Below are 17,319 nucleotides of genomic sequence, written 5' to 3'. Positions count from 1 at the left end.
AATTCCGAACTCTGCTAACAGCAAGACAATTAAAAGAGAACGAAGTTTTTCTTTTCAAGTAATATAAGTCGTACATACATATGTAACTATGTATGTACATATATTAATTAATTAAATTAATATTGGAACCGTCAAAGCTTTATTATCGTATCTTAGACGACTTAGTACGAGTGTTAAATGAATTTGGTTGGGGAGTGTCAAAAACAAACGTCTACCTGCAGAGAGATATGTCAAATAAAAGATTACGTAAATCAGGGATGGGCATCAGTGGCATTTTGCCCGTGCGGGCACGAGTGCACATTTTGAGGGCTAGGTGAGGGGATCATCACGGGCAAACATGAAGAGGGAAGTGAGAGCAACGTTTTACCATGGATAATAACATGATACGAAACTCTTTGAATCGAGAGAGAGCTGTCAAAACTCGCATTTTTTATAACATTTGCCAATGATGCCACTGCTGAAAAAAATTAGATTGGGTATATAAAAAATTATACAAAACACTAAATTAAACACTTTAAAAATGCATACATATATAAATGCTAAAATGCAAAATCATTAATTAATTTACATAAACATTTATTTTGCCAAAATATGTTCGCACAGTTCAATGAAATTTCATTTCACATTAATTTCGTCAAGTAATTATAGCGCTTTACTTCTGGCATCCCGCCTTTTCTGAAATCAACTGTCAAAAATTCCCTGATCTCCATCGCTGTCAAATAATCAGGGAACGCGTTTGACAGAAAAAGAGAGCCAATGCTAAAGTTACGTATCATGTTATCCATGGTTTTACCACTCCATATTTACAAATGAGAGCAACGTATTGTTACAAAAAGTAGTATTAAGTTGTATTTGTATTACTATATGCATCCCTGATTATGAACAATAGCTGTAGGTATATGGAATAGCATTTGTCTTGTTGTAGACATCTGGCGCCACACTGTCTGCTCGTCTAGTTAAACAATTGCTGAGTCTGGCGCCGCGACTGTCTGCTTGCGTCTGGCGCCGTATAGCCGTATGTTCTGGTAATTTCCAGACGCGATATTCTAGAAGGACACGTCGGCATCAGCGAGAAGTGCGTGGCTATATAAGCCGTGGCAGCGCCAACGTAATCAATCAGTGCTAAGAGTAAACTGCTATAGTGTAGACGAGTTGTGAAATAAAGAGTTGTTGAATTAAATTAAACAGTGTTGATTTTATTTGTCAATCCAGAGATACGAACCTAGCAAAGTAAACTAGCAAGAGTAAATTCGTAACAATTGGTGTCAGAAGTGGGATTGTCAAATAATCCAAATTCAAGATGGTTAAATTCGGAGAATTGAGAATTCAGCAATTAAAAAAAGAACTGGAGGAGCGTAATTTGCCGATAAGCGGGCAAAAGGCGGATCTGCAGGCACGATTACGTGAAGCAATGGAAGCGGATGGAATTAATGTGGACGAGTTCGAATTTAATGGGCCAGAAACTTCTACAAAGGTAGAAGAAAAAGTAGAAGAACAACGAACATCATCAAGTGCAGACACGAACATGCTGTTAGTGGCTATTAAGCAAATAATAGCTGAAAATACATCACAAATAGCAGAAAATGCAGTGCAAACAGAAAATCGTCTGGCACAGCAAATAGCTGAAAATATATCACAAATAACAGAAAATGTAGTGCAAACAGAAAATCGTTTGGCACAGCAAATGACGCAAATAGCTGAAAATACATCACAGTTAGAGTCTCGCCTTACACAACAGATTACGGAAAATACTACACAACTACAAAAACAAGTGCAAGAGAAATTTTCAAAATTTGAAGACGAATTAAGGACTTTAAAAAATGGCGAAGAAAATTTAAAATCAGAAGTTCTGCAATTAAGTAATCGTGTGCGAGAACTGCAACTACATGGCCCTGCACCATCAACAAATAATCAAAGATTGAAGGCACCCACATTCGATGGAAGTATTCCATTTCAAATTTTCAAACTTCAGTTTGAAAAGACAGCAACGGCCAATAACTGGAATGCAGCGGACAAAGTGGCGTCCTTGTTTGTATCATTGAAAGGACCGGCAGCAGAAATCCTTCAGACTATTCCAGACTGTGAACGGGACAACTATGAGGCATTGATGAGTGCGATAGAAAGACGTTATGGTAGTGAGCACCGGAAACAAATATACCAGATCGAACTGCAAAATAGGGGTCAGAAGATGAACGAGTCATTGCAAGAGTTCGCAACTGAAATAGAACGACTGGCTCATTTGGCAAATGCAGATGCACCTGTGGATTACATTGAGAGGGTAAAAATTCAATGTTTCATAAATGGAATTCGTGATGTGGACACCAAACGCGCCACATATGCAATGCCAAAAAGAACGTTTGCTGAAACGGTTTCACACGCCTTCACACAGGAAACAGCTTCCCTACTAAGTAAACCAGCACCCAAAGTACAAAGGGTTGAAATGGAACAACCGGCGCTGATGGAAGAAATATTGAAGACTCTGAAGACAATTGCTGCACAGCGAGTAAATACAACAGGCAGATGTTTCAACTGTAGAAAAGCGGGTCACTTTGCCCGAAATTGCAAGATAAAAGTAAACCCATCAAAATGGAAACAACCAACAGAACACCGAAAGAGGATTCACCACAAAAATGCGGATGCATTATCACATCGCCCTTGTCCACTGGAATTTAAACATTGCTCCAAATCAGAAGGAAAAGAAGGTATAATCGACGTGCGATTACTGAATATAGAACCTGAAGATGATTGGACTCCTCACCGCATCAGAATCAATCAGCTGGAGGACCCTGATCTTGCAAAGCTGATAATAGCCAAAGAAAATGGGGTACGACCACCAAAGGAACAAATAAGTAGCGAGAGTCCAACGGCAAAAGCATATTGGGCCCAATGGAACAGCATAAACCTCGTTAATGGATACCTTCATCGTACCTGGGAAAGCGAAGATGGCAAACATTCTCGTCTGCTGATCATAGTACCGAAGTCCATGATCCCAAAAGTATTGAAAGAATATCACAATGGACCTAGTGGAGGGCACCTTGGAATAACAAAAACTATAGAGAAGATTAAACAACGGTTCTACTGGATCGGTTGTCGAGATTCCATAGCAGAATGGATAAGTAATTGCGTAGAGTGCATGGCAGCTAAAGGTCCTAAAGCCAAAAGTCGCGGTAGGCTACAACAGTACAACGTGGGATCACCATTTGAACGAGTCGCAATGGATATTGCAGGTCCGTTCCCAACCAGTACGGCCGGAAACAAATATCTACTGGTTGTCATGGACTATTTCAGTAAATGGCCAGAAGTATATGCCTTACCAAACCAGGAAGCGAAGACAGTAGCCGAAGCGTTTGTAGAAAATTGGATAACAAGGTTCGGAGTGCCCGTCGAATTACACTCAGATCAAGGCAGGAATTTCGAATCTTCCATTTTCCAAGAAGTCTGTACATTATTGGGCATCCACAAGACACGGACAACAGCGTTACACCCACAATCAGATGGGATGGTAGAGAGATTCAATCGAACGCTCGAAGAACATCTGCGGAAAATCGTCGATAAAGATCAACGGAATTGGGACAAGTGCATCCAGATGTTCCTGCTGGCGTATCGTTCAGCGAAGCACGAGACAACTGGTTACACGCCAGCAAAGATTATTTTCGGATCTGATCTGCGACTCCCTGCTGATCTTAAGTTTGGAACGAATCCTACAGCTGTAAGAAATGATGGAGATTATTGTTCTGCCTTAAAGGAAGAAATGAATGAATTGCATCTAATGGTAAGACAGCATACGCATCTGATGAGCAATAAGATGAAGGACCGGTTCGATCAAGCGGCAAATTCAAAAGGTTTTGAAGAAGGTGATCTGGTCCTGTTGTACAATCCACTTCGAAAGAAAGGCTTGTCCCCGAAATTGCAGACAGCCTGGGAAGGACCCTATATGGTGATGAAACGACTTAATGACGTGGTATACCGCATACAAAGAAATGGGAAAGCACGATGTAAAATGAAAGTAGTACATTTGGAGAGGCTTGCCCCATTTGGTTCAAGAGGATTTGTGCCTAATCGGGACGATTAGGCTTTAGTGGAGGGCAGTGTTACAAAAAGTAGTATTAAGTTGTATTTGTATTACTATATGCATCCCTGATTATGAACAATAGCTGTAGGTATATGGAATAGCATTTGTCTTGTTGTAGACATCTGGCGCCACACTGTCTGCTCGTCTAGTTAAACAATTGCTGAGTCTGGCGCCGCGACTGTCTGCTTGCGTCTGGCGCCGTATAGCCGTATGTACTGGTAATTTCCAGACGCGATATTCTAGAAGGACACGTCGGCATCAGCGAGAAGTGCGTGGCTATAGCCGTATGTTCTGGTAATTTCCAGACGCGATATTCTAGAAGGACACGTCGGCATCAGCGAGAAGTGCGTGGCTATATAAGCCGTGGCAGCGCCAACGTAATCAATCAGTGCTAAGAGCAGAGATAAAGAGATGTTTAACTCCTCTCTCACTGGAAGTGAGAGAACAATTGCTAAACGTCAAAACCTACTGAACTTTGACAGCTAATCGAGTTCAGTAGGTTTTGACGTTTAGCAATTGGAAACGAGCGATGGCCAGATTGAAATCTTACCAAAAAAATATGTAAACGGAGAGATTTGTTGCACTTACAAATTATGTAAAACAATGAAAATTAAATAAATTTGTAAAATCTAAATGTATTTGATGAAACATTTTGTAATGTATAGTATTATTTTCAATGGAAAATTATTAAAAACATATATTGATTAAGAGCTTAAAAGCTTAAAACCTTTTATTGGGTATTGAAAAGTCAAAAGTCAGTTGTTTTAACATGCCATACAAAGATTTAAATAAATTCTCTATGTATTAAATAACCACTAAATAGTAACTTTTATTCTTACTAAATGTTGGGTGTTTTAATTTAAATGTCCAAAAATTAGTATTTTGTCCAATCTGGCCATAATGGAAAATGTTATAAAAAACGCTTATTTTGAAGCGCTCTCACACTGGAATAAGTTTTGGACATCCCTTTATTCCTGGTAAACTGCTATAGTGTAGACGAGTTGTGAAATAAAGAGTTGTTGAATTAAATTAAACAGTGTTGATTTTATTTGTCAATCCAGAGATACGAACCTAGCAAAGTAAACTAGCAAGAGTAAATTCGTAACAGTATTTTCCCACAGCATGTTTACAAATGTTTGTATTCTATTTGTGTGCTTAGCCACTCTCAATCAATAATGCCATACCGCGCAAATATATTTTTATTTGATGATTTCTTATATTTTTGAAAACATATAGTTGGATTTCAGTTTTGATATTTTATTTTATGAAAAATTATAATTGAAAACTTAGATATGTACAAAACTACATATGCGTATTGAGTAATAGCAACATTGTTCGAATGAAAACGAGAACAAAACGCTTGCCGCTCGTAGCGAAGTGAGAAGATCTTTCTGCCATTAGCGTCTGTATTCTATTTGTGTGCTTAGCCACTCTCAATCAATAATGCCATACCGCGTAAATATATTTTTATTTGATGATTTCTTATATTTTTGAAAATATATAGTTGGATTTCAGTTTTGATATTTTATTTTATGAAAAATTATAATTGAAAACTTAGATATGTACAAAACTACATATGCGTATTGAGTAATAGCAACATTGTTCGAATGAAAACGAGAACAAAACGCTTGCCGCTCGTAGCGAAGTGAGAAGATCTTTCTGCCATTAGCGTCTGTATTCTATTTGTGTGCTTAGCCACTCTCAATCAATAACGTCATACCGCGCAAATATATTTTTATTTGATGATTTCTTATATTTTTGAAAATATGTGTTCCCTTTCTATAGCGCGTATTATTATTTTAATACATTATTTCCAGAAGCAACTTAGATTTTTAAAATTTAACAGAACAACTATAAAAAAAAACTAAATTCTTTGAATATTTTGCTGAAACAACCAAACTGAAAATATCACAAATATTAATATATATATATACATATATTTATATAAACATTTTCATTAAATTATATATATATATATATATATATATATATATTATGGTCACAAGTATCGTTTTTTTATATATGCATATATATAAAACTGCCTTGCATATGTACGTATAAAAGCCCACAACTTGATAAAAGTTTTCCCAATTGTAACTAAAATGAATTTTTACAACTGGCATCACCACCATTGACTGATCTATCACATGTACAGTGGTGTGAACAAAATAGAAATAACCATAAGGTGTTGTGAAGTTTTAAAATATGCTGTTTTCTTATTAAATAAAATTGTTTTTAGATACATAACATAACATATATATATTTTTTCCTAACAGTGATTAAAATTTCCCACCATGCAAAGATAAATAAAAACAAATTTTAATGCGAAACTCTCAACTCTGCAAATTATGTTTACCCCTTTTTGTTCACACAACTGTACAATTCCGATATGAAGTAAACTTCCACCCTTAAATTTGTGTACAATGTCAGTATTGCCGCAACCACTCTGCGATGAACATCAAGTTATGGAGGAATGTAATTTATTTTTTTCGCAATTTTTCTCAACTTGTTATGCCCTTCTCTCCGTAAACTGATATTCCCCTCATCTAGCCCCCGTGCGCACTTTGCTAACTTTGCGGGCTAAAAATGTGCCCATCCCTGACGTAAATGACCTTATCATCAAATGCTATCGTTCTTTGTTACACTTTTCTGTATGGCATTATAACTTGAACATGAACTTGCTAGAGTAATACGTTAGTAAATTAAACTCGTATCTGCATGTATTTTGGTATCTGAATAATTTTATAAGAAAATTCCAAAGAATAATAAAATACAAAATGTAGGTGAACAATTTATCACTAATAGATTTTTTTGTTTCTCTGTAACTAAAATTTTGAAACAATATTACTTACCATACATCTAAACTTGAATACGTACCTTGCTGATAAGTCCAATTGACAACCATGATCCAACAAAAAATTTGCCGCAAATTCATCAATATCTTTAACGGATCTTATTAATAATGTTAACCCCTGGAAAGAAAATTGTCAAAATGTATTTATAACAAATTATAATTAATACCTCTGCATCATATGCATTAATATCTGCAAATCCATTTTTAACAAGAGTTTGAGCAATAGAGAGGTGCTTTGCTGTCAATGCTAATTGTAGTGGCAGTTGGCCTTGATCGGATATAGAGTTACAAATTTCGGAAAGCTGAAATTTTATAAAGAAAAATAAAAATAAAGTAAAAAATATATATAATTTTCAATTGGATAAATTATATATTGTCAATATCGCGGCATGTCTTGCAATCTTGCAAACAATAAGTTTAATTCTGACTGTACCATATATAAGCTATAAAGGCAACGCAATTTGAATACATTAGTGGACATTCCACCACATTAATCATCATCACACGATAACACCTCTTAAGATACATCCCACACCTTTAAAGGAATGTCCCTTCGAATCGGCTGTTATTCGAAAGAAGCCGACCTGAGTATCGTTTCTTCCTCTTCTTCTTTACTGCCGTAGACACCGCTTACGCGAATATGGCCGAGTCAACAACAGCGCGCCAGTCGTTTCTTCTCTTCGCTACGTGGCGCCAATTAGATATTCCAAGCGAAGCCAGGTCCTTCTCCACTTGGTCCTTCCAACGGAGTGGAGGTCTTCCTCTTCCTCTGCTTCCAGCGGCGGGTACTGCGTCGAATACTTTCAGAGCTGGAGTGTTTTCATCCATCCGGACAACATGACCTAGCCAACGTAGCCGCTGTCTTTTAATTCGCTGAATTATGTCAATGTCGTCGTATATTTCGTACAGCTCATCGTTCCATCGAATGCGATATTCGCCGTAGCCAACGCGCAAAGGACCATAAATCTTTCGCAGAACTTTTCTGTCGAAAACTCGCAACGTCGACTCATCGGTTGTTGGCATCGTCCAAGCCTCTGCACCATATAGTAGGACGGGAATTATGAGCGACTTATAGAGTTTGGCTTTTGTTCGACGAGAGAGGACTTTACTTTTCAATTGCCTACTCAGTCCGAAGTAGCACCTGTTGAAAAGAGTAATCCTGCGTTGGATTTCCAGGCCGACATTGTTGGTGGTGTTAATGCTGTTCCTAAATAGACGAAATTATCTACAACTTCAAAATTATGACTGTCAACAGTGACGTGGGAGCCAAGTCGCGAGTGCGACGACTGTTTGTTTGATGACAGGAGATATTTCGTCTTGCCCTCGTTCACTGCCAGACCCATTTGCGTTGCTTCCTTGTTCAGTCTGGAGAAAGCAGAACTAACGGCGCGGCTGTTGTCCCTGATGATATCAATATCGTCGGCATACGCCAGCAGCTGTACACTCTTATAAAAGATTGTACCTGCTCGATTAAGTTCTGCAGCTCGAATAAATTTCTCACGATAGGGAGTCGCCTTGTCCGAAACCTCGTTTGGTATCGAACGGCTCGGAGAGGTCCTTCTCGATCCTGACGGAGCTTTTGGTGCTGCTCAACGTCAGTTTATCGCGGCATAAAGGCAGCTCCTTTTCCTGCTGTCGAAAGCAGCTTTAAAAACAACGACGATCATACGACAAGAACATAGTTCTCGAAATGACAAAACCAAATTTGAACCAAAACTATATTACAAAAAGCAACATGCGCGGCAATCGGCCGGCATGGATGCCTCTTGATACATAGTTATACTTTTTAATTAGTGAATATAACATACTTCCGGTGAAAAGACATAACGAACTCCTCTCCTAGAAGTTTTTGCTGGGAGGTTTTCAAAGAAACCAGAATTGACTTTGATTTAAGTGTATTTCAGTTAATTAAAAATGTATTTTTCATACAGCTGATTCTATTTGATTTGGTTTAGAAAGCATAATGTCAAATTCGAAAGCCGTGAGTTTGCACCATAAAAGAAATTAGGTCAAGGAATACCATACAAAAATGCAACGCATAAAACAGTACGCAAAGCACTTAAACAAAGTATAGCAAAAAGATACAAATAGTTTTTGATGAAACATCTAAGCGATATCCCTATTAGTGAGTATTAGAGGATGGAGTCATGTGTAGAAGCTCACTTGGGAGTGGCCAGCCTTCCGGTCTTTGACCAAGTATCCTCTGGGTAGCCTAAGGATATCCGTTTGAAGGCGAGCTAAGTGAGAAGGCGAAACACTCCCTTCACAGGGTTTGAGACGTAAAAATCGTTTAAACCACTATGCTCTACAATCTCGTGCTACACCACAGTTACAAGCTATAACAATATCACTAAAAAATCGGGATTGTGACTTAAGCCTAACGGGCATGTACTGTCCTCGTTTTAAAATTACAGATAGCGAATTTAAAGACTTTTTGGAATAGTAGGTCAAAGATTTCTAGCAGGTGGAGATTACAACGCAAAACACACGTACTGAGCTCCACGTCTTATTAATCCGAAGAATGAATGGCAGTTAAATCGCTACCCTTCAACTCTGCTTCAACTGCAATTTGCTGTACAAAAGTTAAAAAAAAGCGCTTAAATGCGAGGAAAAACACAACACTGAAAATTATACTCGTATAAAGAAACTGCGTGCAAATTCTAGCAATCAAAACTCCCTTTGGAAAGCCCAAAAGCCACCAGTAGATTCCAACATGCCTCTAAGACAGTTGAATGGTAATTGGGCACATAGTGATAAGGGTAATACAATATAATACCGCTAACGAGTCGCTTGTGTCTATTAGGACTTCTACTTCTGAAGTTTCTAGAATCATAAAAAAGCTAAATCAAAAAAAGGCATCAAGACACGATAATATTAATCCAAGAATGATAACTGGGTTACCAAATATTGCTATATGTAAAAGTGCTCTCCTTGTTCTTTAATGCAATTCTTGGTTTCGGATACTATCCAATTTCGTGGAAAAAGTCGCAGATCATCATAACACACAAAACTGGTAAAGACCTAACACAGCAGTCTTCCTACAGACCAATAAGTCTCTTACCCTTTATTTCTAAAATATTTGAAAAAGTGTTACTATCAAGGATGACTCCTTTTCTCCACGAAAATAATATAATACCAACGCACTAATTCGGTTTTCGTGCTAAACATGGCACTTTAGAGCAAGTAAATAAATAAATTACGAACGAAATCAGGAAAGCATTCGAGCATAGAGAGTACTTTTCAGCTGTTTTTCTAGATGTAACTCAGGAGTCCGATAAGATCTGGCATGATGGCGTTTTATGGAAAATCAAAAACGTTTTACCTTACGAATTGCATACAACTTTGGAGACATATTTAAGAAACAGGAAATTTACAGTCAAAGTAGCAGACTTCGTATCAGACGAACAAGTAATAAGGGCTGGTGTACCTCAGGGCAGCGTGGTAGGACATTTCACAGCTACTAACGTATTGACATCCACTTTCGCGGATGACACAGCTCTAGTAAGCCATAAGAAATGCCCGATCAGAGCATCAAGAGTATTAAAGCAGCACTTAACTTTTGTCGAAGAAAGTCTAGCCAACTGACGTATAAATATTAATGAGCAAAAATGCAAACATGTTACATTCTCGCTAAGACCGGAAACGTGTCGGAAAGTTAAAATAAACAATGTTCTAGTACCCCAAGCGAATGAAGTAACTTATCTTGGGATTCACCTGGATCGAAGGCTCACGTGGCGAAACCTTATAGCGAGTAGAATAACTTGCATGAAGTTAAGAACATCAAATTTAAATTAGCTTTTAAACGAAAATTCTAAACTTAAGTTACAGCTGTTCAAAAATGAGTGAAAATAATAAAAAAAAAATACGAATGCCATGCAAGTCATCAATGTAATTTGTGAAATTTACGAAGACGATGCTGTATCCGTTCGTGTAACAATGGTTCGCTCGCTTCCATTCTTGAAATTCCGCACCTCGCTCTGGTCGACCCATCATTGAAAAAGTCGATGAAATTATGGAAAATATTAACCAGGACCGTCACATAAGCAGCCATGACAACACTGAAATCTAACATTCACCATCAAACGGATTTGAACCGAATGAACATCTGTGATTCTTTGCTGAAACGAAATGAAACCGAACCATTTCTGAAGCGAATGGCAACAGGAGACGAAAAGTGTATCAAATACGACAATAATTTGCGAGAAAAATCATAGTACAAGCGTAGTGACGCTCAACAAATGGTCGCAAAGCCAGGATTTTACGTAAAAAAAAAATACGAATGCCATGCAAGTCACCAATGAAATTTGTGAAATTTACGGAGACGATGCTGTATCCATTCGTGTAACACAATGGTTCGCTCGCTTCCATTCTTGAAATTCCGCACCTCGCTCTGGTCGACCCATCATTGAAAAAGTCGATGAAATTATGGAAAATATTAACCAGGACCGTCACATAAGCAGCCATGACAACACTGAAATCTAACATTCACCATCAAACGGATTTGAACCGAATGAACATCTGTGATTCTTTGCTGAAACGAAATGAAACCGAACCATTTCTGAAGCGAATGGCAACAGGAGACGAAAAGTGTATCAAATACGACAATAGTTTGCGAGAAAAATCATAGTACAAGCGTAGTGACGCTCAACAAATGGTCGCAAAGCCAGGATTTTACGTCTCGAAATTTTATGCTAAGTGTTTGATGGGATTGGAAAAGAAACTATGAGCTGCTTCAGCATGGTCGAACGATTGATTCTACATTTTACTGTTAACTGATGAGATTGAACCAAGCAATCGAAAAAACGCCCAGAACTGATCAAAAGGAAGGGCTTCGTCTTCCATCAGGAACTAGGCAAAAACTGGGAGATCATGGCTGGGAAGTTTTAACGCCTCCACCATATAGCCCTGACCTTGCACCTTTGGACTACATTTTTTTCGGTCAATGCAGAACTCATTATATAGAGTAAAGTTTGCTTCAAGAGAAGCCTGAGAAAATTACTTGTCCCAATTTTTCGCCGAGAAACCAGAAAAGTTTTACGCTGATGGGAAAATATCTCTAGAGGAAAAATGGCATTCATTAAAGTGACTACCCAATATATACAGTGAAATTCCTCATTCGGCTATGGGAGCTCTCCACATGTGGGGGTATAGCAAACACGTGTATTTAAAATGTATTCTTAATATCAGAAGCTGCAACTCAGAACTATATTTCTACTGAACTAATGAATGCGAGCCAAGGTCAGCCAGGAGTGAATAGTTTCCGTTGAGTCACCGTGATCCAGACGGCTCTACCATGTGTGGATCGAAAAACGACCAGGCGGGGCGAAGTATTTTGTCAACAAAGTCGCTTCAGGTACAATCAAAATATTTGGCTGGGAGCTGCTGCCCTACCCGCCGTATTCATCAGACTTGACCCCTTCCGATTATCGATTGTTTTCATCGAGGGGACACACATTGGCTGATTCCTACGCAAAAATCGAAAATTGTGTGTCTGCTTAGTTTGCTTTAAACGACGAACATTTCTGCTGGTGTGCGTTATTTTTTGCTCAAAGGCCTGAATGGAAACGGGATTGTCGCCATAGGCTTTACATGTCCCCATAGGAAAAATTTTAATGGTGTGATATCACACGATCTTGGTGGCCAATCGTCCGGCGCAAAACGTAAAATTATCTGCTCACCGATGTGTTCTCTCAATAAATCCATTGATTGATACGATGTGTACAATTGGTTTTTTGTGGAAACCAAATGTCGCCGAGATCACGAACTTCAAGTAGAGGCATCAAATGGTCGGTCATCATGGCGCGATAACGGTCGCCATTGACGGTTATGTTCTCATCGACATAATTTTTACAGAAATATGGACCTATGATTCCACCAGCACGACACCAACCCGTTCTTTTTTTTGGATAAAATAGCAGAAAAAATGGAGATTCAACAATTTCTTAAGGTTGTTCTTCGCCTCAAATGCGATAATTTTCCTTGTTTACATATCCATTGAATGCGCCTCATCGCTGAACAAAAATGGCTCGTAACGTCGGATCTTCTTGGAACTTTTGAAGAGCCCATAGAGAGAAGTGATGTGGCTTGGGAAGGTCGAGCAGCTTCAGTTTTTACAAAATCTGTATTTTGTACGCTTTCAATTTATGATTCCGAAGTAAAATGAGCCAAGTCGTTCTTCAGTTACTTCAGTTAGAGTTGGTGCGAATGGCGCCGAATCGACCCTCTACGGTCTTCGTATACACTCTCAGCTGCTATATGTGATGGTATTGTGAATATGTTCTTCTTACGGAACGTGAATTTTCGTAATAAAGTTGAACGATTTCTAAACATTGTTCAGACGAAAGTCTTTCCAGGATAAAATGCCAAACAATACTGAACAAAAATAACATGACAGATTTGTTAAAAAAGGCTGTTGAAAAAGTATAAAATGTGTCTATGGCTGACTTTCATCACTTATATACGTTAATATGTAAATTTAAGCTAATTGGACATGTTTTCTAAAATAAACTTTAATATAATATAAACACCTTATTCACTTATTCCTAATATAAGTAAATATTTACGCAGCTCTAATTGAGTTTGTATCGCATACATCTTAATGGAAGATATACTAGTAGTATGACCAAAACGCGGAAACCGAGGTCAAAACCCACTTTTAAATTACTTGATAATTAATTAAGTAATTTACGATGTTGTCATCAATAGTTTTTTTTATTGTATGCAATAGTGCAACTACAGTGAAATTCCTTATGCAGTGCGCTAATTTTTATTAGCCACACATGCTTTTTGGTGCCCTAACATACTGTAAGAGTTATTGACAAAACTAACTGAATGTAGAATGTTTCCAATACTTCTTTATTAAAAAATAAAATAAAATATTTTTACATTACAAATATATTACGGAAATAACAAGTGGAATTATTGAAAATACAACTTAATTTATCCGCATTACAAAAATTAGTTAATTAAATTGTTTACACACAAGTTTTGCAATTTTCGCGTTGTAGTTGCACCCCATTCTTATTAATTACTTGGAAAATTGTGGCTGGTATCTATTCAACTAACTTCCGCAATATACCTCTGTCCGGATCCAGCCAAGCCTGCAAAATTGTTAATTATGCCCCAAACATTTTCCAAGTGGTTTAAATCTGCAATTCTGGCTGTCCATTTAAGCAATAGTATGGAGCGAATCTAAGAATACATTTTCAACACAAATTTTGCCACGCCCTCATATATGAACAGCTCCCTTAGCCGAACAAAAACACTGTTGGGTGACATTTCTAGTTTCCAATTTTTAATTTTTTTGTATAATTTTCCAACAATAAAATTTTCATATGAACGTATGTCCTAAACTAAAATAAAAAATTTACTTTGTGATAACCGAATTTTCATTTTTGATTAATCAGCGTTTGTCGAAGTCGAAGGTCTCCCAGAACAGTCTTCATCTGCGACCTCTTCCCGACCCTCCTGGTGCCACCGAAACACACCACTTCTTGCTAAAGCAACATCTGGGTAAGCCTGCTTGATCACATCAAACGTCTCTTTCGCAGATTTACCGAGTTTCACACAGAATTTAATCACGTACCTCTGCTTTCTGCTCGTTCGTTTACTAGGAACGGCCTCCACCGAATCTAGTCGGTGCGCGCACACTCCGAAGAACAGTCGCGGCGGAAGGCATGTACACTTGACCACAAACAAAAATAGGAGTGACCACATGAGAAAAACGAATCTTTTGATTTTCATAAAAAAAAAAACGTTTTTTTGGGTCGGCTTTAGTATACCGTCCCAGGATTTTGGGAATAAAATGGGTATGGTCGGATAGAGGAGATTCTCCAGATCAAGAATATAGCCACAGGAAACTTATAGTTTTCGAGATATTCGCGTTTAAAGTTGAAATTGTCACTATTTTAATTACGTATTTTCTCGATATAAAATTATATACTAAATTTTTCTCGTTTTTTTTCAAAATTTTTTCACAATGTAATTTACTAAAGATCTATTAATATTTCCACATTTCATATATTTCAATTAAGCATAAACAAAACTTTATATCGCAGTTTACATCAAATAAACACAAAAAATAGGAGTATTTTATGTAATACAAGACCTTTCTAAAATTATTTCTAAATTAAAATTTTAGGTAGTTTCAATTAAATTTAAATCAACTGTTAAAAAAATTGGTGAAATTTTCATGATTTTAATATATTAATAACTATAAATAATTTGTTTACTTTTGCAACCTGTTGCTACAGAGTATAATAGTTTTGTTCACCTAACGATTGTTTGTATCATCTAACACTAATCGAGATTAGTTATAAGGTTGTATATGCGGTGAATTTCTTAGTAGTGTGCAAACGTAGAAGAGGAACTTTTTGCGACATCGCCTTTACAAAAAAAAAAAAATAGTTTATACCGTAAAAGCCCAAACAGTAAGTAAAAAAAAATTATAAATTATACGACTCTACAAAAAAATTTTCGTTCTTTGTCCTAAAATTTATTTTATGATTTTCTGATTAGTTATGAACAAAAACGATAAGAAAATACCTTTTTTCGTATAAAGTTTGCTATACTTGGGGTTTATTAAAGGATAGTACCTATGAACATAAAAAAAAAAGTAAAAACGTGCACTTTTAAAATATTTTTTACTTTATTTTGATAGCAAAACTTAATAAAAACAATAAAAATGTTTTTTTTAGGCGATTCCATTTTCAATTAAAAATTAAAACCACATATTTTAAAAATATCGTTAGAGCGGTTTCTTAAATAAAAAAAAGCAAGCTTTTTCATGGCATATATTTTCTTGACTAATTACGACCTAAAACATGGAAGTTTACTGCTTTAAAGTTATGGTCAAATTTTGCGTTGACCCGTGTTATTAATATATCAAAAAAAATTATGAGGAATTTCGGCGGTCAAAAACTTAGTAGTGTAACAAACTAAACCCGAAATTTTGACAAAAAGGTTTTCAAATTGGATATTTTCGGGTTATGAAATTAAAAAAAAAATGTTTTTTTTTATTTAGTTGCGTGACCTTTATTTTATAGTATTGCGACGCAGCGTTGTGGCAATGAGTCAACAAGTTTTTGATATTTTTCGATGGAAATAGACTCCTATGGTTGGTGTCACTTACATCGGTCCACAAATAAACTCAAAATTGTATTCGTTGTGTCATTTGCTTCAAACAGAAAAGACACAGCTGAAAACACTTTAAAAGTTTTCCAAACAAATTAGGAGCTGTAGAAGGTAGAATAAATAATATATTGTCTTGTCCGTGCATTAATTACTATAATTCAGAAAAATGTGTCGCGCGAGACCGAAAACGAAAGCAGAAGGTTTTTTTAAAGCTACATTCTGCCAACAAAAGCTGTGGTACGTAAAATTAAAAATATCCAAAACTGGTTTCAGCAATGACCCGCATCCGAAAATACTGAGGCGTGTGGTTTTTCATAACGGGTACAAACCCAAAGTAGCTCCCAAACATGCTTATGCTGTTCGTGTGTGGATCCTTCATTACGTTCCCCGTTGCATTACAATTTTGACACCGGCTCCTATAAAGCCTTCTTCTACCATCTTGGATGTAAAATTTAATATTTCTGACGAATTTAGTTATTGACTATTTACACTCATTAAGTAACCCTTAACAAAACCGTTATATGAGGGGTGGACGGGATTATAACCCCATTTCACTTATTTTCACATTAGTATGCACAAAGCAGGTTAAAATCAAGGTTACGTTGACAGTTTTCTTCGATGTCAGCAAGGAATACTATTTAAGTAGTTTTATAGTTGCCGCGAAGCTATTCGCAAAAAGGAGCCGAAATTACCTCGAAAGCTCTTGGTAATTGCAACACTATAATGCACTGTCACTTAATGCATGGATATTATCGAGTTTTTTGTCAAAATTTCAAAAAAATATCGTGGCGCATCTGCCGTATTCGCCTGATTTAGCTCCGTGTGACTTCGGGCTGTTCAGCAAACTCAAACGACTAATCCGGGGAAACCGTAAGTGCCAATGGAAGACATTAAACGAGAATCGTTAGACGCATTGAAGGCTATTCCGGAAATTTACTTTAAAAACTGTTTCGAGGATTGGCAAAAAAGTTAGCACAAATGTATTGTGTTAAAGTGGGATTTCTTACTATTTTTTGCTTGTAGTAGTATCAGTTAATGCGTGCGCTATCATTATGAAAGTCACAGTTAATAATTTTTGGTAACAATATAACTTACTAGCCAAACCGGGTCAATATTCTTCTTCTTCTTAACTGGCGTCAATATTACCCGTACAAATTTCAAACTTCTGGTTTTCTTTATATCGTAATATATTCTTCTTCGTCTTCTTCTTTATTGGCTTAGACACTGCTTACGCGGTTATAGCAGAGTTTGTAACATCGCA

The 17,319-nt window shown here is 36.9% G+C and overlaps 1 protein-coding gene across 1 annotated transcript in view; it reads right to left on the bottom strand.

Annotated features, from left to right (window-relative positions):
- The window catches only part of LOC105225175 (rabankyrin-5), a 144,673-nt gene that overhangs the window by 44,393 nt on the left and 82,961 nt on the right, over positions 1–17,319 (bottom strand). The window contains exons 3-4 of the mRNA XM_049449860.1: positions 7,094–7,228; positions 6,950–7,044 (exon numbers count right to left, since the gene is read on the bottom strand). Coding sequence (XP_049305817.1) covers positions 6,950–7,044; positions 7,094–7,228 — 230 coding nt within the window. The remainder of the gene's footprint in view (positions 1–6,949; positions 7,045–7,093; positions 7,229–17,319) is intronic.

Source organism: Bactrocera dorsalis, chromosome 2, assembly GCF_023373825.1.
Source record: "Bactrocera dorsalis isolate Fly_Bdor chromosome 2, ASM2337382v1, whole genome shotgun sequence".
NCBI lineage: Eukaryota > Metazoa > Arthropoda > Insecta > Diptera > Tephritidae > Bactrocera > Bactrocera dorsalis.
The sequence above is the reverse complement of the archived record's forward strand: the minus strand, read 5'-3'. Positions and strand labels throughout refer to the sequence as shown.